Source organism: Ziziphus jujuba, chromosome 12 (assembly GCF_031755915.1).
Source record: "Ziziphus jujuba cultivar Dongzao chromosome 12, ASM3175591v1".
Classification (NCBI taxonomy): Eukaryota; Viridiplantae; Streptophyta; class Magnoliopsida; order Rosales; family Rhamnaceae; genus Ziziphus; species Ziziphus jujuba.
Genome location: NC_083390.1, coordinates 15687226 through 15714694, shown reverse-complemented (window position 1 = coordinate 15714694; position 27469 = coordinate 15687226). Strand labels below are relative to the sequence as shown.

Genomic DNA, 27469 nt, shown 5'->3' with positions numbered 1-27469 from the left:
AATTGCTTGGCTTTTGGTGATTTTTTACCTGATCATGACCATATTATATATATATATATATATATATATTTTAAATATTTCAAATATTATTTTTTATAATCAAGGGTAATAATTTAGACAGCAAGTACTAATGTAGATTTATTTACCATAAATACTATTAATATAGATTTTTTTTTTGAAGCCTATTAATATAGATTTTTATCATTATCAATTTTGGATCTGCATTTATTACAAATAGTTGCAAGAAATAGTAACACTTTCAAAACCCCTGTAGAAACAATGCACTGGCAAAACTATCTTTTAGTTATTTTTTTCTTTTGAAGATTTAAAGTTGGGATCTTCCTTTTCAATATTCACCAAAAAAGAAAAAAAATCCTTCCTTCTCAATATTAAAAAAACAACACTTTTAAATTATTTAACAGTATAATATTGCAACGATATAGTTTTAACATAAAAAAAAAAAGCAATATATATATATATATATATGTATATGTTTTTTCATGTTCAATTCAAATACATACAACGCATTTCAGTTCAGAATATAAAAATAATTTTATCAGTTACTTGTTTTGGGGAAAAAAAAAAAGTGGAGAAAACCAATGTGAAAAATGTCCTTTAGATTAAGTAAATAATTAACAAAAACATGTGCATTGACTCCCAACTAATTATTATATTGATTCACCCAAAAAAAAAAAATTTAATTATTATATTGACTTTCCATCCACATGTTAAGTGTTGTGGATTAAATTAATAAAAAAAATTTTAAAAGCTCATGGGGTATTGAAAGGGGTAAAAAAAGTTGAAGCCCATGAACATGAAAAAAGAGGCAATTATTTCCTCCTTTTTGTTCAAGAGAAGAGAAAAATATATATATATATTAGTATGATTTCAAAGAGGGCCAAAACTGGTAGTTACATAAACAAGAAAAGCCAACCAAGTTGAGAATAAAATATAAGTTTTTATATTTTTTGTAACTACAATTGGAGAGTGGATGACAAAGCGATGAAGTCAGTTCCAACAAAGTTTCGAACTAAGAAAAGTATGATATTTAGTTAGTTGAGTAATTGAAATTTTTTTGCTAATAATAACCAATGACTTTTTTTGGATAATTTAACGTCAAAGTTTTTTTTTTTTTTTTTTTTTTTTAAGAGTTAAAGTTATATTTTTTCAAAGTTATATATATATATATACCTCTATTATAAATAATAATAATAATAATAAATGCCAAACCTATGATTATATAATATTGTCTTGTTATATTGAATTGAGAAAAAAGAGAAACGAAAGTGGACTATGCAATGCAAATTGTGGAGGAGGAAATGGGGATATGATATGATAGAGTTATCAATGTCAGAATAAATTATTGGCACCTCTTTTAGGGCATCAGTCATTTCCATCATCATCATCCTCTGTATTATCATGTGACATGGTTTTTAATGTCATTTTCATCATCATCTTTATTGGAATATAATTATAGGCTCTTAGTCATCCTTTAGCCTTCACTAATTTATAACCTCTACTTTTAGTTTTCTATATATATTTTTTCCTTTTTTAAAAAAATAAAAAATAAGAAATATATCTATACGTTTGAGGATGATTATGTAGGAAAGGTTTCTCTTGAAGAAATGGTTTCAAAGGAAGTATCAACCAACATATCCTTTCAATTACCCCAAAAAAAAAAAAAGAAAAAAAAAAGAAAAAAGAAGAAAACATAACAACTAAGGTATCCTTCGAGTATCACTAAATAGATGATTTATTGAAAATAATGAAGAAATTGGTTCTAGATTTGCAATAAAATCCTATAAGAAATATTGCTAATTGTCATTTTAAAAGTGATTTTAAATATTTCACACAATTACTCATATATAAGCACTTAGTAAGCCTAAAAATTATATATTCTATGTACCTTCTATCAGTGATCGTCTTCATGGGGAATAAAATTATAATTTTGAAAGGCATTAAATAGAAAAAAAAAAAATTTGAAGCAATTTTTTTTTCTTTTTCCTAAATTTTTGCTAGAGACACTAATGCCTTTACTACTAGACTATTCGCAAAAATTAATTATGCAATTTATTCAAGAGTTCAATTTATACCTTGGTAAATGTTGTAACCAATATTTTTTATTTTTTTAATAGGAAGGTGAAGTATTGTTGTTTTATTTGATTTTATTATTTAAATAATTCTCTTAAACTTTTAAATGTTCAAAGAGGTGCATTGTTAAAGTATTTGTTTGTTTGGATTAATTTTCTATACTTAAATAATAATGAAGGTTATTATGACTTTATAAGAGATTAGGTGGAGCATGCAAAATTTTTAGGGAAGAAGAAGAAAGGATAAAGGAAAAGAACAAAAAAAAGGAAGAAGTTGTTTTCAGACAATAATAATATTTATGGATGATATACATACATACATATATACATATATATATATATATACTTCTTCAATAGAAAATAAATTTCACAATGTGGAAAAATAAAGAAGAAAGTGAATTTTCCAAAAAATATGTCATATTAAAATTTTCTGAAAAATTAATTTTACATATTTTTTTAAATATAATTTTATCATTTAATTTTAATGTATAAATTTATTTAATTACTTATAAATTCTATTTTCTTTTATAATTAACCAAACATTATAAAAAAATTTCAAAAAAATACATTCTTTGAAAATTAAATCCCAAAAAACTAATTTTCGGAAACCAGTTTCCTTCAACATTTTCTTTTTTACCAAACATTCTGTTAGCAAAGTATAAAAATTGAATAAGTTGAGAAAAATAAATAAAGAAAATTTGAATTATTTTATTAGAACTTTGAAAATTGAAATAAAGAAAGAGAAGGATAGGCTAAATACAAAAAGATTTTAGTAATCATTATGCCTAAAAGAAATTAAGGGAAAAAAAATATAATATTTAATAATTATGGAGAAGAAAATATACATTTATAAAGACTCTTGTTGTTTAATCCTTTCCTATATGCTATGTTCTTTTCTCTCTCTCTCTTTACTTTTTTCCTAATAAATATTCAAGTTCCGTAGTCATTTTGGTAAATATCAAATCTAAATATTTAAGATATTTTAAAATTTTAGAATAATTCTGAAGAATATATATTTATATATATCAATCTCGCATTTTAGGATAAAAATATATTAAAACAAACAGCAATTTGAATTTAAATAAGATTAAAAAATTAAGAAAATAAAAAACATATTTTTCCATACTTCGAGACTCAAAAAGCCCAAGAAAAACCCAAAGAGTCCAAGAAGGCAAAAAAAAAAAAAAAAAACAATTGGGCTCAGCCTAGAAGGCCCAAATAGAAAAACCACTTTTGTTTCGAATGACTTCGGATCAAACCGCAAAACCCTAGGCACAAAAAAAAAAAAAAAAAAAGGGGCAAAATTTTTTATTTTAGATTTCGTATTGAATTTTCTAGTTCAATCTGAAAAAATTTTCAAAATATTTTTACCTCATTTCCTTGATCGGTGAAAAGGTAAACAGTCTGAGAATACATATACATACATACAAACTTGATGGAAAGCGGTGGCAAAGGAAGAGAAGAGGAACAAGACGGCATGTCCGTGCATTCTCCATGCAAAGCTCCACCTTCCTCCGCTTCTTCTCTCCCCAAGGTCTCCTCCTCTCTTTCTCTCTCTTTCTCTCTCTGTATGTAATATATATATATATATATATGTATCTGCATTACATATATTATTGATTGCGTTCCAATTTTTGTTTTTTTTTTGTTTTTTTTTTAACATTTTTGGTTTAATTAGGAACAATCACAGGTTGAATTGGAGCTAAGATTGTTAGAAGCTCTTGAAATTTACCCTCCCGTTAAATTACAAGGCAGGTTTTTCTCAATTTTTCATTTTTTTTTTTTCCTTGCATTCCAATTCTTGTTGAAATCCTGAAATGGTGGTTTCGACCTGGTTGAGTTCGACAGCTTTTTTTATTTTTTTAATAATAATTATTATTTTTTATTGAGGATATTAATTGTTATATTTCATTATTATTAGGAATCTAGGTTTTCTTTTTCCCCCATTTGATTGTTTTGCACATTCTTTTTTCCTTGATTGTAGAATCAATTCAAAATGATCCTCAATTATTTACACAGGAAAGTAAAAGAAGGGAAAAAAACAAAGAAAACAAGAAAACGAAAACAGGAGCTAATTTTCATCACTTATTCTATACCAAATATGTGGTTGTAGTATTGGGGATGGTGCACATCAAAAGTCAAAAAGGTTTTAGGGAAAAAAAAAAAAAAATTTATCATAATATGCTCATTCATTACATAAGCTGATGACAAGTATAACTTTATAACAGAGCTAACACTATGTTTCGGTTCACCCCTCGGATGTTTGAGTTAAGGTAAATAGATCAGTACCGCTAACCCACAAGGTGAATGGTCACTACTGTTGGATTGGTAATGGTTCAAGTCAATTTTAGAGGATATTGTTGTATAATTAAGCAGTTTTAATGTTATTAGCATTAGACAATTATAAGGTGACAAAGTCTCGGAGTTATTAACATTCCAGAATTAGATGCTTGAGCTTCCATTTATGTTCTTGAATTATTATGGTTTGCCATTTTCTTTTTAAATGAACTTGTACTGAACAAACTGGTTGTGAACAGGCATACATCGCCACTTTGTCCTCTTTGGTTTAATGGAATTTCTGCGAAGAAGGTTTGCTCTATTTTATATTTATGTTACCTTCGTTTTGTTCCCTGATTTTGGAATCTGCCTCATGCTCTAACCTGCTGCTAATGTCATGTCACAGCTTTGACAGGCATTTCTCGTCCGATGAGGTTCTGCAGTTGCTGGATCGTTTCTATAACTTAGAAGTGCTGGTATATATGATTTAACTCATCACTTTTTCCTTCTCTTCCACATTTATTGATTTAAAGAGGATGAACTTACTTCCAAACGCTATCTCACTATAAACCTTTTATATCTATACTTTCTTACAGTAAAACTTTCTTAAAGCGAATGTTATTATTGTCTCTGTCACTTGATTCAAGGTGTTTATTTCTCATGTAGTATACGTTACTGTTTTGATTCAAGATGTTTATCTCTCATATAGTATATGTTACTGTTTATTGTTTACATACATTTTTCAAATTGCAATGAAAATATTTCGAAAATTTTGAATTATTATACGAGTCTGTGTAGCAGGGTAGGTGAACAATGATGTTCTCACAGCACATTAACTTAGGAAAAGATGTAGGGAGTGGTTTTATTATTCAATGCTGTAGCTTGAGTTGATTGGTTAACTTAATTTTATAATATGAATATTGCAACATTGAATTACTAATCCATAAAATCTGACTTTGAAATGCCTTTCTAATTATATAAGGTTTATAATTTGACCCTTTGTGTTTTCTTTCACCTCTTCTAAATACCAGAAACCAGATGACGAGGAGATGGAAATCCTGAATCACGAGGAAGAATTTTGCTTGCCTCAGAGTTTCTTTGTCAAGGAAGAATCATAATTGACACTTTTTATATACATGAGATGTTATATTCCTAGATGATGGTAATTTTAGTTTTACATGACGGTGGATAAATGTCAATAGAAATTACAAGGCAATCCTAAACCTCAAGAGGAGAGATTAGCATTTTTTTTTTTTTTTTCCAATTTTTAGGACATATTTCAATGACAGTCCTTAGGGTCGAAGGAATTGCTACTTTTCTCTTTATGTTATTGCGTGTATCTACTAAAGCAAACTAGTTTTACACAATCTTGATTTTTGATAAAAAAAGGTAAGTGAATACGATCACTTTTATTTTTTTTATTTTTTTTATTTTTTTTATTTATTTTTATTCTTCCACCTCCTTTCGTAAAAAGAATAGTTATCGTTATAGAGCGGCGGGGAGGTGGGGAAGAAGGCAAGTTTGAATTGGGAATTTAACAAAATATATTTCATACAAATATTAATTTTTATAGCAAGTTTGTCAACTATGAATAAGTTGAAAAGGTAATTTGTTCGTCTTTGATGCTGGTATACTCCAAAGTTTTTCAAACTAATAATTTAATTTATGTAAAAAAGAAAAAGAAAAAGAAAAAACTAATATTTTAATTTGAAAATATGAACCATTTGAGCCATTTGATAGTTTTTGAAAATAGTTATTATTATTTTAATCTTTTGCTGGTTTTTGAACCATTTGAACAGGTTATATGGGCGAGAGAAAGAGAAAGACGAAGCAAAAGAAAAGTTACAAATTGGCAACGTCTTTTTATCCTTCCATTTTATATATATTTATTGTAAATATGTTTAATTTTATCTTGTGTAATTTGTTTTAAAAAAATATGAAAAATAAATTATACATCATTAATTAATATAACAATCCATAGAATTATTGGAGATTGATTTTTGACTTAACTGTTTATTAAATAGTCATTTTGCCACATAAATATGAAGGCTTTTTAAAATTCTATATTACTGGATTGCAATTCATAAAATTATTGGGATGTTTTAAAACTTTATTCGATGTAGACTGCAATCTAGAGAGTTATTGGAGATATTCATAAAATCAATGTGGAGCAAATAAAAAAAACAAAGGAATACATAATTTAGCAAAGATAATCTTTTTGTGAAGTGTTTGGGTTAATATTAAGTTTGCAGTTGTTTCATTTTAATCCTATTAGCTTTGAAAAAAGATTGAAGAAAAACAGATTTTGATTATTGCTAAGAAAATTGAATAGAGTTTGAAAATTTTCAAATTCTACGAAAATGGGTTCAAAACCCCTTCTCTAAATGATTTTATGAAATTTTCCTTTCTATAGATTACAAAACACCTTCATTTGAGATGTGGATGACCTTAAATATAATAAATGAGTTATACAATTTATGCATACAATAACAAAAGTAGGTGATTTTTTCAAACCAATTAGGAACTATACGTTGATATTTAATAATACTAATTTTCATTGAATTTCAACAAAATTTTATAGGAGAGAACGAATAATATTGATCCTTCTGCATTATTATTATTTTTCTTTCTAATTTTCTCTTTTGTTTTCTAGTCATTTTTTTTTTCCTATGAATTTTTAGTTGTGCTTTTGCTGCAAAACCAATTTGTCAGGTGGAGCCATTGAATCTAACAAAAGTTGGTACACTTTCTTTTTGGATTATGAAGAGTTAAAATGTAATCATTCTATGACAAGAGCACTGTTATTGTTACCAAATAAATTTACTAAATATGATGATTTACAAATTAATATAATTAAAATACATAAATACGTGTTTTCCCATATGCATTCAGGGGTGGGGGAACCTTATAAACAGGACCAATTTAATAAATGCCAAAAGATATTCACGATCTTTTTTTTTTTTTTTTTTTTTTGAATAAACCAACCCATAACAAAATGGAAACTAAATATCTCATTTTAATTAGTGGGAAATTTTTTTTTTCCTAAATATAAATCACATGATTTGCATATGACAAAATTTTCATCCAAAATTTGGATGTTTGTTATCAATTGGAGTAAAGTGCCGCCGAAAAAAAAAATAAAAAAAAAAAATCAAAGTTTATGGTGTAATGTGATGATTTTAAAAGGTGGAGGGACAAAATAAAAAACAAAGATTGGTTTAAGTGATATTAACCCATTAATATATTTGATAAACTGTTTGACTACTCTTAACATTAATGCTATTAAAAAGGTTTTAATCAAGAAGATAAATCAAGGAAGGCAAGCTTTTGAGTCTAATATTCTCTTGAAATTGAAACTTGTATGGTGAAGAAAAGGAATGCTGGATTATACCCTGTTTTTAACCCCCCAACTACATCACATTACGCATACGCAACTGTGAAATAATCAAAGTGCACTACTTAAGAAAAACGAGGTCAGAGGTTATGGATTACGAATTAAATCACTCTATTATATATATATGTAGATATAGATATATGTAGGTTGGACTTTTAATAAATGAAAGCTCACATGCAGAATTAAGTATTACTTCAAGGTCATGACAACATTACATAGTGATAACAGTGGTAGTGGCAAACATTTCCGTCCATCTATAAATACACACATGCATACATATAAATACACACATACATATAAATATAAGTAAACCAGAAAACATTATTTATAGCTAGCATTGCTTACCTTATTCCCATCCATCCGAGTTGCTCTTTTGCCACCAACTCTGATTCCTCTGCTTATTATTTTCGCATTCCCATCTTCCATGACAACCATTTCTCAAGAATCAGATTAGGTAAAATCCTAAACGCAATGTCCTCAACACGGTCGTAATAGCGCTTCCTCCATCTGCTGGAAAACACAAGAGGCCCAATCACAGTTCCAAATCCAACAACAAAACCAACTTCGGCACTTATTAGATCCCATTTGATGTCTTCGTTGCCAGAGTTTTGATGACTGGCTTCATGAGATGTTTTTGGTGGCAGATCAACCTCATCATTTTTGCAACGTGGTGTCAAAGGAGGCCCACATAATCCTTCATTATCCTGAAAACAATCAGCTGAAAAGGTTTGAATTTGAGTACCCTTGGGGATTCTTCCAGAAAGCTGATTATGCGACAGGTCTAGGACTTCAAGGAAATTCAAATTCGAAAGTGATGCTGGGATTTCTCCATTCAGACGATTCCTCGAGAGGTCTAATGACTCCAACTCATGCATGTTGCCAAAAGATGATGGGATATGACCGCTGAGAGCATTATTGGACAAGTTGAGTACCTTCAGATATGTGAGTAGTCCCAGTTGTTTTGGGATTTCACCAGAGAAGTTGTTGCTTGAAAAGTCAATGCAAGTGAATCCCTCGGGTACCTTTACCAGGTCCATTTCTAGACGTTTGTTGGTAACTGGTACTACATCTTTATAGTCAAAACTACTCATTGCTCTGTTATAACTAAAGTGGGATGCGGATGGCAATGGAAATGGTGAATCACCTTTCATTACACCCCATGTTGTTAAGCATTGAAATGGTAGTTCACCACTGAAATTGTTGGAAGCTACAACCACAATTTCAATCACTGGCCAACCGCCAATGTTGTCAGCACATGTAATGCTGCCATGCAATCTATTTGATTTCAAAATAAGGATGAGCAATGTAGATATTCTTTTCAAAAATAGTGGAAAAGTGTCCAGCATTTGATTTTTCCCAAGGTTTAAAACCTTCAAAGGATGACAGTTGACCAGAGATTTTGGAATCCTATCTGTGAGTAAGTTTCCATAGAGATCTAGGATCTCTAATTTGCAATTATCCGGAAATGCATCAGGAATTGGGCCGCTCAAGTTGTTCCTTCGAAGTTTCACCATGACAATTGAATCCATGGCAAAAATGCACGTTGGTATTTTGCCACTCAAAGTGTTGTTGGACAGGTCGAGAGCTTCTAGGTTACTTGCTTTGCATATTGATTCAGGTATAACTCCTGTAAGGCCACTGTTTGAGAGGGATACATATACAGCATTGAGGTTATTACCAATGTCAGATGGAATGGAAGATTGAAAGTTATTGCTAGACAAATCTATGTAGAAAGCATTTGGTGGTAGAATGGGTATCTTCCCGTGGAGTTGGTTAAAACTAAGATCAAGACTACTAAGATTTTGAAGAGAATATGGTTCTTGCATGCCTACCAGTTGATTATGTGAAAGATTCAATTGTACGGCAACTTTCCAAATCCAGTTAGGTATCTCCCCAGAAATTTGGTTGTTTGAAAGGTCCAAATCAAACAGAGCAAGGTTTTTAATTGGATAAGGAAACACTCCAAGTTTGCAAGAAGCAAGGCCTAAATATTCCAACACTGAGGAAGATACATTTTGAAATTCATCAACTCCAGTAAATTGATTGTTTGCAAGATCAATTTTTTCTAATGATGGAAGGGTAAACAGAGATGATGGAACAGTACCTTGTAGTTTGTTGCTACTTAAATCAATGGAGTTCAACACTGAGGAAGATACATTTGGAAATTCATCAACTCCAGTAAATTGATTGTTTGCAAGATCAATTTCTTTTAATGATGGAAGGGTAAACAGAGATGATGGAACAGTACCTCGTAGGTTGTTGCTACTTAAATCAATGGAATTCAACACTGAGGAAGATACATTTGGAAATTCATCAACTCTGCTAAATTGATTCTTTCCAAGATGAATGCTTTCTAATGATGGAAGGGCAAACAGAGATGATGGAACAGTACCTTGTAGTTTGTTGCTCCTTAAATCAATGGATTTCAACACTGAGGAAGATACATTTGAAAATTCATCAACTCCGGTAAATTGATTGTTTGCAAGATCAATTTCTTCTAATGATGGAAGGGTAAACAGAGATGATGGAACAGTACCTCGTAGGTTGTTGCTACTTAAATCAATGGAATTCAACACTGAGGAAGATACATTTGGAAATTCATCAACTCTGCTAAATTGATTCTTTCCAAGATGAATGCTTTCTAATGATGGAAGGGCAAACAAAGATGATGGAACAGTACCTTGTAGTTTGTTGCTCCTTAAATCAATGGATTTCAACACTGAGGAAGATACATTTGGAAATTCATCAACTCCGCTAAATTGATTGTTTGCAAGATGAATGCTATCTAATGATGGAAGGGCAAACAGAGATGAAGGGATGTTTCCATTGAGAGAATTATTGGATAGGTTTATTTCCATCAAGATCTTGGACATATTAAAAGATGGAATTGGAACAGTGAACATGTTTGATGATAAATCAAGATGAACAAGTTGGGTGAGATTTGCCATGGACTTTGGAAGTGAACCGCTGAACTGACAATGATAAATGTCTAATCTGGATAACTGACCAAGATTGCCAATAGAAGCAGGCAAACTCCCACTGAAATTAGTTCCGTAAAGCACCAGACTTTGAAGATCACTGTCCAGGGGAAATTCTGGCAAAGAACCACCAAGTAATTCATTCCTCGATATGTCAAGAATCGTTAGTGTTGGTACCTGAAAGATCTCTTTAGGAAACATTCCATACAAGCCGCAACCACTTAGAGACAAGGTAGTCAAATTTGAGAAATTCGCAAAGAATTTTGGAACTTTAGAAGACAAAAGATCGTTGTCATCTAGATGAATCACTGATAGGTATTGAAGCTTGGCAAGCGACTTATCAATAGGACCAGAAAGAGAACAAGAGATTAAACTCAATACTCGCAAATTAGGCAGTGAAGAAGATAAAGCCTGGCCCCATTCATTCCCTGATGCTGATAGATTTACACAACCAACATATAGTTCTTCAAGTCTTGTGAGGTTTGTAAACATATGCATGCTCAAATTTGAGCCCTTGTCATATTGTTGATCAAGACAGTAATATTCATCAGAGTAAGATAGATCAAGGATAAGTAACTTATTCAGGAGTGATATTGTTTTTGGGATTTGATGAAACCAAAAAGAATTTGACAAGTTCAGATAATTCAAATTTGTGAGGTTACCTATCCTTGATGGCATCTCTGATTGCAAGTCTTCGTTAGAAGACAAATCCAAGCTCTTGAGGTCCACGAGGTTGAAGAGTGTAGAGTTGTCATGAATCCCACCAGATATCTGTTCGTTGCTCAATTTGAGACCAATGACACGTCCATCATCATCACAGGTTATACCAGGCCAAGTACAACAATCGGAGCTTTCATTCCAATTCACCAAAATTTTGGAACTGGTTTCGTTGAAGATGATGGCATGCTTGAGTTGCAGCAACAAAGATTGTTGATGGCTGAGACATTGACCAACCACAACAACAACATGACCGAATAAAGATGAGTAAATGGATAACATCAAGAAAAGCCATGAAACAAGCACTGGAATTGTCATTGTGGCTGTACGAGATAGTGAGATACACAATGATCCCCTCATTTCCAATAATTATATATAGAATAGAGCTAGTTTGTGGCAAATACCTTTTCATTTAATTTTAAAATTTTAAAATGGGAAAATAATAATTTGGATGGGTTAATGCCGTGGCGTGAAAAACACTTCTCTGAGTCAACTAAAGGAAGACCAAAAAGACTACGAAGACCGTTGTTTCTTTTCTCTTCTCAATATTGAATTAGATTCTATATTGAAATTTAATTTATTAGATATTGTTTTTGGTGAAATGGGGGAGCTAAAGTAACTTTAAAATGGGAAAGTAAGAAATTAGGAGGGCTTAGTGCCATGGCCTACATATAAAATTCTGTGATTGCTTATGAACATTCACAAAAGACTAGGAAAACCATTGGTTTTTTTTTTTTTTCTTCTCACTATTGAAATATTAGATTTTATATTTAAATTTAATTTATTAATTCTTTTTTGTTTTCTGTGAAGTCAATTTACTATATATTGTCATTCGATAAATAATATTCTTTATTATTATCATCATAATTTATACGCATGTTCAAGTTCTTTTGAATTAGTCAACTAGTATAAAAAAAAAAAAAAAAGCATAATTTTAAGTGGTGTAATTTAAGAGTGGAACGGAATTGCATTGAATGGAATGAAAAGTCGAAAGAAAAAGATGTTGGAATTCATTCCTTTGTTTGGTTGAATATTGAAATCAATGCTATAGATCAACAATGAAAACAAAATAATATTCATATTATATATAAGAAAATTCTCTAGCAGATGAATATCTATTAAAATGTGGATACTGTATATTTGTCATCAAATTACATTTAATCGTCACTTTATAAAAAATTACATAGTATTTACATTTTAACAAAATGTGGATATTTATATATGGTAAGACTATATATGCATATATGAAAATAATATTAAAAGCGAATTTGGTAACAACTATCCATAGTTGTCAAATAGTGCATATTATGCAGATTTGAACACTGTAAATGGTTGTTGTCTATTATACGGTATCCAACTTTATTCAAAGTAACAGTCTTATTTGTGTGTTTCAGCAAAAAAAAAAAAAAACAGTCTTATATGTGTGTGCATATATATATATATATATGATTAAATAAGTTTGAATATATATCCACTCAAAAAAAAAAAAAAGTTGGAATATACATATGTATGATAAATTTTTTTCCAGTAAAAGGAATAAAATAAATGGTGCATTTTTTTTCCTATATATAAAATGCCGTGTGCATTTAAGAGCAATTTAACTGCATATACATGTATATAATACACAAATATACAATTCAAAATAGAGTTTAGAGCTTAAGTCAGACTTTTCCTTTTTTATTTATTCATTTTTTCTAAGAAGAAGAAGAAGAGATTTCTCAAAAGAGCTTAATTATATGATTCCCAATTAAAATTATAAATAATAAGAAGAAAAGAACTTTTTGTACCCACAATTTGTTCTGCAATTAAATATTTAGCTGTTGAGCGGAGGATGGAATATTGAATTCATAACCCAATAAATTTTATTTTTATTTTTTTGGGGTAGGGGTAGAAAAAGTAATTTTGATGTTGGTGAAATGAAGGAGCTAAAGTAACTTTAAAACAGGTGCCATGGCCTTTCTTTTTTTTGGACCATATGGTTTATATCATTCACATTTTGCGTCAAAAACCCTTACGTAGTCAACTAATAAATACTTTTATATCATTCAAACTTTGCATTAAAAACACTTTGTTTAGTCAATTAACAAAGATTTAAGACTGTGAACCTAGTCAATTAATGAAGACTACATTAACAAAGACTTAAAGACTGGGAACCTAATCAATTAACGAAAACTAAAGACTGGGAAAATCATTGTTCCTTTTCTCTTCTCACCATTGAATGGGATTCTATATTTAATTTAATTTATTTATTACTGTGTATAAAATTATTTGAAGGATACATGGCAGAACCATAACTAATTCAAATAACACCAGATACCATCTATACTCAAATATATTAACTATCAATAACAGAGTTTTAAAAGACTTATAAAACACTTCACCAAGTCAACTAAAGGAAGACTTAAAAACACTAGGTAGATCATTTTTTCTTTTCTCTTCTCACTATAGAGGGTAGTACGAATTATCATTGATAAATAAAATATATAATAGTTAATCATATATATATATATATATATTATCATAATAGATTATTTTTTAAAAGCAAATTTAAATATCAATATATATATATATATATAATTCTTTTTGAGCTTTTCTTTCCTTTGTTAACATATGTATAAGTATATTTTGTGCCATATGGTTTATATCATTCACATTTTGCGTCAAAAACACTTACGCAGTCAATTAACAAAGACTTTTATATCATTCACACTTTGCGTTAAAAACACTTCGCTTAGTCAATTAACAAAGACTTAAAGACTGGGAATCTAGTCAATTAACGAAGAATACATTAAGAAAGACTTAAAAGATTGGGAACCTAGTCAATTAACGAAGACTAAAGACTGGAAAAATTATTGTTCCTTTTCTCTTCTCACCATCGAATGGGTTTCTATATTTAATTTAATTTATTTATTATTGTGTATAAAATTTGAAGGATACGTGGCAGAACCATAACTAATTCAAATAACACCAGATACCATCTATACTCAAATATATTAACTATCAATAACAGAGTTTTAAAAGACTTGTAAAACACTTCACCAAGTCAACTAAAGGAAGACTTAAAAACACGACGTAGATCATTTATTCTTTTCTCTTCTCACTATAGAAGGTAGTACGAATTATCATTGATAAATAAAATATATAATAGTTAATCATATATATATATATAAATATATATATATATATATATATTATCATAATGGATTATTTTTTAAAAGCAAATTTAAATATCAATATATATATATAATTCTTTTTGAGCTTTTTTTTCCTTTGTTAACATATGTATAAGTACATTTTGTGCCATATGGTTTATATCATTCACATTTTGCGTCAAAAACACTTACGTAGTCAACTAACAAAGACTTTTATATCATTCACACTTTGCGTTAAAAACACTTCGCTTAGTCAATTAACAAAGACTTAAAGACTGGGAACCTAGTCAATTAACGAAGACTACATTAACAAAGACTTAAAAGACTGGGAACCTAGTCAATTAACGAAGACTAAAGACTGGAAAAATCATGGTTCCTTTTCTCTTCTCACCATTGAATGGGATTCTATATTTAATTTAATTTATTTATTATTGTGTATAAAATTATTTGAAGGATACGCGGCAGAACCATAACTAATTCAAATAACACCAAATACCATCTATACTCAAATATATTAACTATCAATAACAGAGTTTTAAAAGACTTGTAAAACACTTCACCAAGTCAACTAAAGGAAGACTTAAAAACACTATGTAGATCATTTTTTCTTTTCTCTTCTCACTATAGAAGGTAGTACGAATTATCATTGATAAATAAAATATATAATAGTTAATCATATATATATTATCATAATAGATTATTTTTTAAAGGCAAATTTAAATATCAATATATATATATATATGTATAATTCTTTTTGAGCTTTTTTTTCCTTTGTTAACATATGTATAAGTACATTTTGTGTGCGTTTTGGAAAATATTGGTAAAAATATATTATTTACTTTAAATTTTTAATAAAGAGATTAATTTCATTATTTAATTATTATATATTAATTTTATTATTTTATAATGAAATTCTGTTTATTACACATCCATATATAAATATGTATTAATGTATGGAGTTTTTATGTGAAATATCATTAATGATAAAAATACCTTTTATTATATAAACTTTTTTTACTTTATCTTTAAAAATTCAAAAAGAAACCAAATAAGAAGGGAAAAAAAAAAAATTCCCCTTGCCAAGTTTCCTTCCACCATGAAAAATAAAATTTTCATACCCACATATTATGGAAATTTTCAAAAATAAAGATCAAAATTTTCCTTCCAAGTTTTATGAAGATTATAGAATTTTTATTGGAGGAAATATTATTTATATAAATTATGCTAAAACTGTTTTACATGTTATTGCAAAGATTTATAGCCAAATCTTAATAATACCCACACATTATAGAAATATCCAAAAATTAATATTAAATTATTTCTTTCAAATTTTATTAAGATTGTGAAATTTTTCAAACAATTTTATTTTTAGATTTTATTTATTTATTTATTTTGCCTTTAGAAGAAAATAAAATGAGTCTAAGGATGACATATGACAATTATTTTAAACTTGTGAAATTTTTAGGACAATTTTATTTTTGGATTTTAGTTTTGTTTTTTTGTTTTTTGTAATGCTTTTAGAGTTAAAAAACATGAATCTAAGGATGACACATGTAATTAACATTGTTTTTAGTTTACAATGAAATTTTATTTATTACATATCCATATATAAATATGTATTAATGTATGAAGTTTTTATGTGAAATATCTTTAATAATAAAATTATCTTTTATTACATATACGATTTTAACCTTATCTTTAAAAATTTCAGAAAAAATCAAATAAGGAGAAAAAAATTTCCTCTTGCCAACTTTTGTTCCATCAGCAAAAATAAAATTTTTATATATATTACGGAAATTTTCAAAAGTCAAATCAAATTTTTCCTTCCAAATTTTATAAAAATTGTGGAATTTTAGTTGGAGGAAATATTATTTATATAAATTATTTTTGGAAATATTGTTTATATAAATTATGATAAAACTATTGTACACGTTATTGTAAAGATTTATAGCCAAATCTTGACAGTACCCACACGTTATGAAATTTTTTTAAAAATTAAGTTCAAAATATTCTTTTCAAGATTTATAAGATTGTGAAATTTGTTAAACAATTTTATTTTTAGACTTTTGTTTTTTTGTAATGTTTTTGGAAGGAAATAAAATGAATTTAAGGATGATATAGGACAATAATTTTAAAATTTGGTTTTTAGAATAATTTTATTTTTGGATTTTAGTTTTTTTTTTTTTTTTGGGTAATATTTTTGGAGGGAATCCAAATGAATTTGGCAAAATGTGAATATTTAGCTGTTGAGTGGAGGGTGAAATATTGAATTCATAACCCAATCAATTTTTCTTTTTGTTTATTTGGGAAGGTAAAAAATAAAAATATAAAAAGGTAACTTTGTTTTTTGTGAAACGAACGAGCTAAAATAACTTTAAAACGGGTAACATAGCCTTTTTATTTTTTTTATTTTTATGTTTTTTTGGGTAAAAAGTTGCCGTATGGTTATATCATTCACATTTTGCATCAAAAAGCACTTTACCTAGTCAACTAACAAAGACTAAAAACTAGGAAGATTATTGTTCCTTTTCTCTTCTCACTATTGAATGAGATTCTATATTTAAATTTAATTTATTTAATGTTTATAAATTTATTTATTGTGTATAAAATTAATTGGACATGTGGTAGAAACATGACTGTAGATTCTCAATACCACTAAAATTAGGCAGTGGAGGCTAAAATCTAGTGATGATTATCACTAGTATCCAATTCAAGAACTCATCAAAAATGGATACAATCGGTGCAATATCTTTAATAATCAACTACACATATGGTCATGAGATGATTAATCGGTAGTGATACTATCTTCAACTAGGATATGATCTTAACCATCAACATCAATGTCACGAATATCACTGAGTAAAATCTCTGAATTTCTTAATTCAAATAACAGCGAATACAACCTATGCTCAATATATATTGATTATCAGTAGCAGAGTTTTAAAAGATCTGTAAAATACTTCAAGTCAACTAAAGGAAGACTTGAAAACACTACGAAGACCACTTTTTCTTTTCTCTTCTCACTATTGAATTAGATTCCATATTTAAATTTAATTTATTAGATTTTAAAGCAACTTTGTTTTTGGTCGAAATGAGGAAGCTAAATTAACTTGAAAATGGGAAAATAAGAAACTGGAAGGGTTAGTTTGGTGCCATGGCCTACATATATAGTTTCGTAACTGCTTGAGGATATTCCCATTTGCATCAACAACACCTCACCAAGTCCATTAAACGAAGACTTAAGAAGGACCAGGAAGACCATTGTTTATTTATTTATTTTTCTCATTATTGAATTAGAGTTTATATATTTAAATTTAATTTATTAGTTTTTTTTCCTCTTCTGTTAAGTTAATTTATTATTTATTGTCATTAGCTAGATTATATTCTTTTCTATCAAGTTTTTTGACTTAGTCAACTACTATAAACAAAAAGAAAAATATAAGTGGTGTTTGCTTGATGAATTTAAGTTGGAGTCGAATTGAATTGAATTGACTGGATTTCTTTATTTGGTGGAATATTGAAATCAATAATGAAACAAAATAATATTCATGTCATATACATAGGAGAATTCTACCATATGAATATCTGTTAAAATGCATATACTATGTATTTGTTATCGGATTACATATAATCTTCACTTTCTCAAAAATTACACATTATATTTGCATTTTAACAAAATATGAATATTCATATAATAAAAAGACCATATATGCAAATATATGTACATGATTTAATAAGTTTGAATTTACATTCACTCAAAAAAGAAATTGTTTGAATATATATATGTATACTAGTGTTAAACCCATGTGATGCACGAGAAATGTAACAACAATATATGATTTCGATAATAATCAATAAAAATTAATTAATTATGATCAAATCAAATATTATAGTATTATATAAATAACATTCGACAAATAAAATTCTTAATTGGAATGTGTATAAAATTTTAATAATTATAAATTAATATAACATTTGAATCTTTTGGCACCATCAATCTTACCTACAAATTCACCTATAAAATATACATAGGTTTGTTTTATTTAAAAAATATACATCAAAAGTCATTCAATAATATAGGCAAATAAGATTTAAATTTAATATACTTCAAATTTTTAATTTAAATTTATATTTAATAATTATCATTCTAATTCGAGTTTATCCATTTCTATGTTCAAGAATATAATAATATAATTATAAAAATAATTAAATAGTAGAATAATTATTTAATAATATTATCGTTCTTGTTAAGAAAATAAAATCAGAATAAAATAGTAGTCAATATTCGAGATTGAATCAAGATCGTAAAAATCAACTTAGTCATAATTACAAATCAAATTTATGGTTATTAGCCTTATACAATTTTCATTATATTGTATAGATACAAAAAAAAAAAATATCTTTATATTGTACAACTTAGTTTTTATTTTATAGACATTAGTCAAACTCACAAACAAATAAGTATATCTATAATTAATAAAAATAATGTCTTGACATATTTTCTTGAAAAATCTTTAATTTTCTTTTATATTAAATATTAGGTATTAGATAATTTAATATTAAATATTAAATATTAAAACTATAGATCATTATCAATTTTTGGAAAAAGAATAGTTATCGTTATAGAGCGGCGGGGAGGTGGGGAAGAAGGCAAGTTTGAATTGGGAATTTAACAAAATATATTTCATACAAATATTAAATTTTATAGCAAGTTTGTCAAATATGAATAAGTTGAAAAGGTAATTTGTTCGTCTTTCATGCTAGTATACTCCAAAGTTTTTCAAACTAATAATTTAATTTATGTAAAACAGAAAAAGAAAAAGAAAAAACTAATAATTTAATTTGAAAATATGAACCATTTGAGCCATTTGATAGTTTTTGATAATAGTTATTATTATTTTAATCTTTTGCTGGTTTTTGAACCATTTGAACAGGTTATATGGGCGAGAGAAAGAGAAAGACGAAGCAAAAGAAAAGTTACAAATTGGCAACGTCTTTTTATCCTTCCATTTTATATATATTTATTATAAATATGTTTAATTTTATCTTGTGTAATTTTTTAAAAAAAAATATGAAAAATAAATTATACATCATTAATTAATATAACAATCCATAGAATTATTGAAGATTGATTTTTGACTTAATTGTTTATTAAATAGTCATTTTGCCACATAAATATGAAGGCTTTTTCAAATTTTATATTACCTGGATTGCAATTCATAAAATTATTGGGATGTTTTAAAACTTTATTCGATGTAGACTGCAATCTAGACAGTTATTGGAGATACTCTTAAAATCAATGTCGAGCAAATAAAAAAACAAAGGAATACATAATTTATCAAAGATAATCTTTTTGTGAAGTGTTTGGGTTAATATTAAGTTTGCACTTGTTTCATTTTAATCCTATTAGCTTTGAAAAAAGATTGAAGAAAAACAGATTTTGATTATTGCTAAGAAAATTGAATAGAGTTTGAAAATTTTCAAATTCTTCGAAAATGGGTTCAAATCCCCTTCTCTAAATGATTTTATGAAATTTTCCTTTCTATAGATTACAAAACACCTTCATTTGAGATGTGGATGACCTTAAATATAATAAATGAGTTATACAATTTATACATACAATAACAAAAGTAGGTGATTTTTTCAAATCAATTAGGAACTATACGTTGATTTTTAATAATACTAATTTTCATTGAATTTCCACAATTTTATAGGAGAGAACGAATAATATTGATCCTTCTGCATTATTATTATTTTTCTTTCTAATTTTCTCTTTTGTTTTCTAGTCTTTTTTTTTTTCCTATGAATTTTTAGTTGTGCTTTTGCTGCAAAACCAATTTGTCACGTGGAGCCATTGAATCTAACAAAAGTTGGTACACTTTCTTTTTGGATTATGAAGAGTTAAAATGTAATCATTCTATGACAAGAGCACTGTTATTGTTACCAAATAAATTTACTAAATATGATGATTTACAAATTAATATAATTAAAATACATAAATACGTGTTTTCCCGAATGCATTCAGGGGTGGGGGAACCTTATAAACAGGACCAATTTAATAAATGCCAAAAGATATTCACGATCTTTTTTTTTTTTTTTTTTTTGAATAAATCAACCCAAATGGAAACTAAATATCTCATTTTAATTAGTGGGAAATTTTTTTTTTCCTAAATATAAATCATATGATTTGCATATGACGAAATTTTCATCCAAAATTTGGATGTTTGTTATCAATTGGAGTAAAGTGCCCCCGAAAAACAAAAAAAAGAAAAAAAAGAAATCAAAGTTCATGGTGTAATGTGATGATTTTAAAAGGTAGAGGGACAAAATAAAAAACAAAGATTGGTTTAAGTGATATTAACCCATTAATATATTTGATAAACTGTTTGACTACTCTAACATTAATGCTATTAAAAAGGTTTTAAACAAGAAGATAAATTAAGGAAGGCAAGCTTTTGAGTCTAATATTCTCTTGAAATTGAAACTTGTATGGTGAAGAAAAGGAATGCTGGATTATACCCTGTTTTTAACCCCCCAACTACATCACATTACGCATACGCAACTATGAAATAACCAAAGAGCACTACTTAAGAAAAACGAGGTCAGAGGTTATGGATTATGAATTAAATCACTCTATTTTATATATATATATATATATAGATTTATGTAGGTTGGACTTTTAATAAATGAAAGCTCACATGCAGAATTAAGTATTACTTCAAGCTCATGACAACATTACATAGTGATAACAGTGGAAGTGGCAAACATTTCCGTCCATCTATAAATACACACATGCATACATATAAATACACACATACATATAAATATAAGTAAACCAGAAAACATTATTTATAGCTAGCATTGCTCACCTTATTCCCATCCATCCGAGTTGCTCTTTTGCCACCAACTCTGATTCCTCTGCTTATTATTTTCGCATTCCCATCTTCCATGACAACCATTTCTCAAGAATCAGATTAGGTAAAATCCTAAACGCAATGTCCTCAACACGGTCGTAATAGCGCTTCCTCCATCTGCTGGAAAACACAAGAGGCCCAATCACAGTTCCAAATCCAACAACGAAACCAACTTCGGCACTTATTAGATCCCATTTGATCCCTTTGTTGCCAGAGTTTTGATGACTGGCTTCATGAGACGTTTTTGGTGGCAGATCAACCTCATCATTTTTGCAACGTGGTGTCAAAGGAGGCCCACATAGTCCTTCATTATCCTGAAAACAATCAGCTGAAAAGGTTTGAATTTGAGTACCTTTGGGGATTCTTCCAAAAAGCTGATTATGCGACAGGTCTAGGACTTCAAGGAAATTCAAATTCGAAAGTGATGCTGGGATTTCTCCATTCAGACGATTCCTCGAGAGGTCTAATGACTCCAACTCATGCATGTTGCCAAAAGATGATGGGATATGACCGCTGAGAGCATTATTGGACAAGTTGAGTACCTTCAGATATGTGAGTAGTCCCAGTTGTTTTGGGATTTCACCAGAGAAGTTGTTGCTTGAAAAGTCAATGCAAGTGAATCCCTCGGGTATCTTTACCAGGTCCATTTCTAGACGTTTGTTGGTAACTGGTACTACATCTTCATAGTCAACATCTCTCATTGCTCTGTTATAACTATCGTGGGATGAGAATGGCAATGGCAATGGTGGATCACCTTTCATTACACCCCATGTTGTTAAGCATTGAAATGGTAGTTCACCACTGAAATTGTTGGAAGCTACATCCACAATTTCAATCACTGGCCAACCACCGATGTTGTCAGCACATGTAATGCTGCCATGCAATCTGTTTGATTTCAAAATAAGGATGAGCAATGTAGATATTCTTTTCAAAAATAGTGGAAAAGTATCCAGCATTTGATTTTTCCCAAGGTTTAAAACCTTCAAAGGATGACAGTTGACCAGAGATTTTGGAATCCTATCTGTGAGTAAGTTTCCATAGAGATCTAGGGTCTTTAATTTGCAATTATCCGGAAATGCATCAGGAATTGGGCCGCTCAAGTTGTTCCTTCGAAGTTTCACCATGACAATTGAATCCATGGAAAAAATGCACCTTGGTATTTTGCCACTCAAAGTGTTGTTGGACAGGTCGAGAACTTCTAGGTTACTTGCTTTGCATATTGATTCAGGTATAACTCCTGTAAGGCCACTGTTTGAGAGGGATACATATGTAGCAATGAGGTTATTACCAATGTCAGATGGAATGGAAGATTGAAAGTTATTGCTAGACAAATCTACATGGAGAGCATTTGGTAGTAGAATGGGTATCGTCCCGTGGAGCTGGTTAAAACTAAGATCAAGACTACTAAGATTTTGAAGATAATATGGTTCTTGCATGCCCACCAGCTGATTATGTGAAAGATTCAAATTTAGGGCAACTTTCCAAATCCAATTAGGTATCTCCCCAGAAATTTGATTGTTTGAAAGGTCCAAATCAAACAGAGCTAGGTTTTTAATTGGATAAGGAAACACTCCAAGTTTGCAAGAAGTAAGACTTAAATATTTCAACATTGAGGAAGATACATTTGAAAATTCATCAACTCCGCTAAACTGATTGTTTGAAAGATCAATTGTTTCTAATGATGGAAGGGCAAACAGAGATGATGGAATAGTACCTTGTAGATTGTTGCCACTCAAATAAATGAAATTCAACACTGAGGAAGATACATTTGGAAATTCATCAACTCCGCTAAACTGATTGTTTGAAAGATCAATTGTTTCTAATGATGGAAGGGCCAACAGAGATGATGGAACAGTACCTTGTAGATTGTTGCCACTCAAAAAAACGGAATTCAACACTGAGGAAGATACATTTGGAAATTCATCAACTCCGCTAAACTGATTGTATGAGAGATCAATTGTTTCTAATGATGGAAGGGCAAACAGAGATGAAGGGATGTTTCCATTGAGAGAATTATTGGATAGGTCTATTTCCATCAAGTTCCTGGACATATTAAAAGATGGAATTGGAACAGTGAACATGTTTGATGATAAATCAAGATGAACAAGTTGGGTGAGATTTGTCATGGACTTTGGAAGTGAACCGCTGAACTGACATTGATAAATGTCTAATCTGGATAACTGACCAAGATTGCCAGTAGAAGCAGGCAAACTCCCACTGAAATTAGTGCGGTAAAGCACCAGACTTTGAAGATCACTATCTGGGGGAAATTCTGGCAAAGAACCACCAAGTAATTCATTCTCCGATATGTCAAGAATCCTTAGTGTTGGTACCTGAAAGATCTCTTTAGGAAACATTCCATACAAGCTGCAACCACTTAGAGACAAGGTAGTCAAATTTGAGAAATTCGCAAAGAATTTTGGAACTTCAGAAGACAAAAGATCATTGTAATCGAGTTGAACCACTGATAGGTATTGAAGCTTGGCAAGCGACTTATCAATAGGACCAGAAAGAGAACAAGAGATTAAACTCAATACTCGCAAATTAGGCAGTGAAGAAGATAAAGCCTGGCCCCATTCATTCCCAGATGCTGATAGATTTACACCACGAACATATAGTTCTTCAAGTCTTGTGAAGTTTGTAAACATATGCATGCTCAAATTTGAGCCCTTGTCATATGGATGACGAAAAAAGTAAGGTAAATGGGGGTCAGATAAATCAAGGATAAGTAATTTATTCAGGACTGATATTGTTTTTGGGATTTGACGACACCGGAAAGAAGATGACAAGTTGAGATAATTCAAATTTGTGAGGTTACCAATCCTTGATGGAATCTCTGAGCTTAAGTTTCCGTTAGAAGACAAATCCAAGCTCTTGAGGTCCACGAGGTTGAAGAGTGCAGAGTTGTCATGAATCCCACCGAATATCCCTTCGTTGCTCAATTTGAGACCAATGACACGTCCATCATCATCACAGGTTATACCGGGCCAAGTACAACAATCGGAGCTTTCATTCCAATTCACTAAAATTTTGGAACTGGTTTCGTCGAAGATGATGGCATGCTTGAGTTGCAGCAACAAAGATTGTTGATGGCTGAGACATTGACCAGCCACAACAACAACATGACCGAATAAAGATGAGTAAGTGGATAACATCAAGAAAAGCCATGAAACAAGCACTGGAATTGTCATTGTGGCTATACGAGATAGTGAGATACACAATGATCCCCTCATTTCCAATCATTATATATAGAATAGAGCTAGTTTGTGGCAAATACCTTTTCATTTAATTTTAAAATTTTAAAATGGGAAAATAATAAATTGGATGGGTTAATGCCGTGGCGTGAAAAACACTTCTCTGAGTCAACTAAAGGAAGACCAAAAAGACTACGAAGACCATTGTTTCTTTTCTCTTCTCAATATTGAATTAGATTCTATATTGAAATTTAATTTATTAGATATTGTTTTTGGTGAAATGGGGGAGCTAAAGTAACTTTAAAATGGGAAAGTAAGAAATTAGGAGGGCTTAGTGCCATGGCCTACATATAAAATTCTGTGATTGCTTATGAACATTCACATTTGCGTTAACAACACTTTACTAAGTCTATTAAACGAAGACTTAAAAAGACTAGGAAAACCATTGTTTAAACGAAGACTTAAAAGACTAGGAAAACCATTGTTTTTTTTTTTTTTTTTCCTTCTCACTATTGAAATATTAGATTTTATATTTAAATTTAATTTATTAATTCTTTTTTGTTTTCTGTGAAGTCAATTTACTATATATTGTCATTCGATAAATAATATTCTTTATTATTATCATCATAATTTATATGCATGTTCAAGTTCTTTGGAATTAGTCAACTAGTATAAAAAAAAAAAAGCATAATTTTAAGTGGTGTAATATAAGAGTGGAACGGAATTGCATTGAATGGAATAAAAAGTCGAATGAAAAAGATGTTAGAATTCATTCCTTTGTTTGGTTGAATATTGAAATCAATGCTATAGATCAACAATGAAAACAAAATAATATTCATATTATATATAAGAAAATTCTCTAGCAGATGAATATCTATTAAAATGTGGATGCTGTATATTTGTCATCAAATTACATTTAATCGTCACTTTATAAAAAATTACATAGTATTTACATTTTAACAAAATGTGGATATTTATATATGGTAAGACTATATATGCATATATGAAAATACTATTAAAAGGGAATTTGGTAACAACTATCCATAGTTGTCAAATAGTGCATATTATGCAGATTTGAACACTGTAAATGGTTGTTGTCTATTATACGGTATCCAACTTTATTCAAAGTAACAATCTTATATGTGTGTGCATATATATATATATATATATATGATTACATAAGTTTGAATATATATCCACTCAAAAAAAATAAAAAAGTTGGAATATACATATGTATAATAAATTGTTTTTCCAGTAAAAGGAATAAAATAAATGGTGCATTTTTTTCCAATATATAAAATGCCGTGTGTATTTAAGAGCAATTTAACTGCATATACATGTATATAATACACAAATATACAATTCAAAATAGAGTTTAGAGCTTAAGTCAGACTTTTCCTTTTTTATTTATTTATTTTTTCTAAGAAGAAGAAGAAGAGATTTCTCAAAAGAGCTTAATTATATGATTCCCAATTAAAATTATAAATAATAAAAAAAAGAACTTTTTGTACCCAATCAAATTTTTTTTTAAATTTTTTTTGGGTAGGGGTAGAAAATGTAATTTTGTTTTTGGTGAAGTGAAGGAGTTAAAGTAACTTTAAAACGGTTGCCATGGCTTTTTTTTTTTTTTTTTTTTTTGAGGGGGGCATATGGTTTTATCATTCACATTTTGCGTCAAAAACACTTATGTAATCAACTAGCAAAAACTTTTATATCATTCACATTTTGCGTTAAAAACATTTCACTTAGTTAATTAACAAAGACTTAAAAGACTGAAAACCTAATCAATTAACGAAGACTAAAGACTGGGAAAATCATTGTTTCTTTTCTTTTCTCACCATTGAATGGGATTCTATATTTAATTTAATTTATTTATTATTGTGTATAAAATTATTTGAAGGATACTTGGCAGAACCATGACTACAGATTCTCAATACCATAACAACTCATTGAAAATGGATACCATATATGGTCCATCATATGATTTCAGCTATCAATATCACGAATATCACAGAATAAAATTTCCATATTTCTAATTCAAATAACACCAGATACCATCTATACTCAAATATATTAACTATCAATAACAGAGTTTTAAAAGACTTGTAAAACACTTCACCAAGTCAACTAAAGGAAGACTTAAAAACACTACGTAGATCATTTTTTCTTTTCTCTTCTCACTGTAGAAGGTAGTACGAATTATCATTGATAAATAAAATATATAATAGTTAATCATATATATATATATATATTATCATAATAGATTATTTTTTAAAAGCAAATTTAAATATAAATATATATATATATATATATATATAAAATTCTTTTTGAGCTTTTTTTTTTCCTTTGTTAACATATGTATACGTACATTTTGTGTGCGTTTTGGAAAATAATGGTAAAAAATATATTATTTATTTTAAATTTTTAATAAAAAGACCAATTATATTATTTAATTATTATATATTAATTTTGTTATTTTACAATGAAATTCTGTTTATTACACATGCATATATAAATATGTAATAATGTATGGAGTTTTTATGTGAAATATCATTAATGATAAAAATATCTTTTATTATATAAACGTTTTTTACTTTATCTTTAAAAATTCAAAAAGAAACCAAATAAGAAGAAAAAAAAAAATTCCCCTTGCCAAGTTTCCTTCCACCATGAAAAATAAAATTTTCATACCTACATATTATGGAAATTTTCAAAAATAAAAATCAAATTTTTCCTTCCAAGTTTTATGAAGA

At 28.8% G+C, this 27469-nt stretch overlaps 3 protein-coding genes across 18 annotated transcripts; 1 reads left to right on the top strand and 2 right to left on the bottom strand.

Moving 5' to 3' along the window:
- The first annotated feature begins 3348 nt into the window (after nucleotides 1-3348).
- Nucleotides 3349-5788, top strand: LOC107428818 (uncharacterized). Of its 2 annotated transcripts, none has more exons than XM_016039409.4 (5): nucleotides 3349-3624; nucleotides 3781-3841; nucleotides 4628-4679; nucleotides 4774-4843; nucleotides 5399-5788. In XM_016039409.4, exons 1-5 carry the CDS (start codon nucleotides 3526-3528, stop codon nucleotides 5483-5485), a joined length of 369 nt encoding a protein of 122 aa, XP_015894895.3. In that variant the 5' UTR covers nucleotides 3349-3525; the 3' UTR covers nucleotides 5486-5788. The 2 variants fall into 2 exon arrangements, with proteins under 2 accessions (XP_015894895.3, XP_015894894.3); XM_016039408.4 differs by having other exon boundaries at nucleotides 3352-3624; nucleotides 3769-3841.
- Nucleotides 5789-7904: 2116 nt separating this feature from the next.
- Nucleotides 7905-11815, bottom strand: LOC107410065 (receptor-like protein 35). 15 transcript variants are annotated; one of them, XM_060813264.1, is made up of 5 exons: nucleotides 10442-11815; nucleotides 10298-10336; nucleotides 10154-10192; nucleotides 10010-10048; nucleotides 7905-9904 (listed from the first exon to the last, which is right to left on the bottom strand). In XM_060813264.1, exons 1-5 carry the CDS (start codon nucleotides 11772-11774, stop codon nucleotides 8163-8165), a joined length of 3192 nt encoding a protein of 1063 aa, XP_060669247.1. In that variant the 5' UTR covers nucleotides 11775-11815; the 3' UTR covers nucleotides 7905-8162. The 15 variants fall into 15 exon arrangements, 14 of the variants coding, with proteins under 14 accessions (XP_060669247.1, XP_060669245.1, XP_060669246.1 ...); XM_060813262.1 differs by having other exon boundaries at nucleotides 7905-9760; nucleotides 9866-9904; nucleotides 10154-11815; XM_060813263.1 differs by having other exon boundaries at nucleotides 10298-11815.
- A 9718-nt stretch (nucleotides 11816-21533) lies between these two features.
- Nucleotides 21534-24713, bottom strand: LOC132799341 (receptor-like protein 32). Its single transcript, XM_060813152.1, has one exon. The coding sequence runs from the start codon at nucleotides 24711-24713 to the stop codon at nucleotides 21534-21536; it is 3180 nt and encodes a 1059-aa protein (XP_060669135.1).
- Between the last annotated feature and the right edge of the window lie 2756 nt (nucleotides 24714-27469).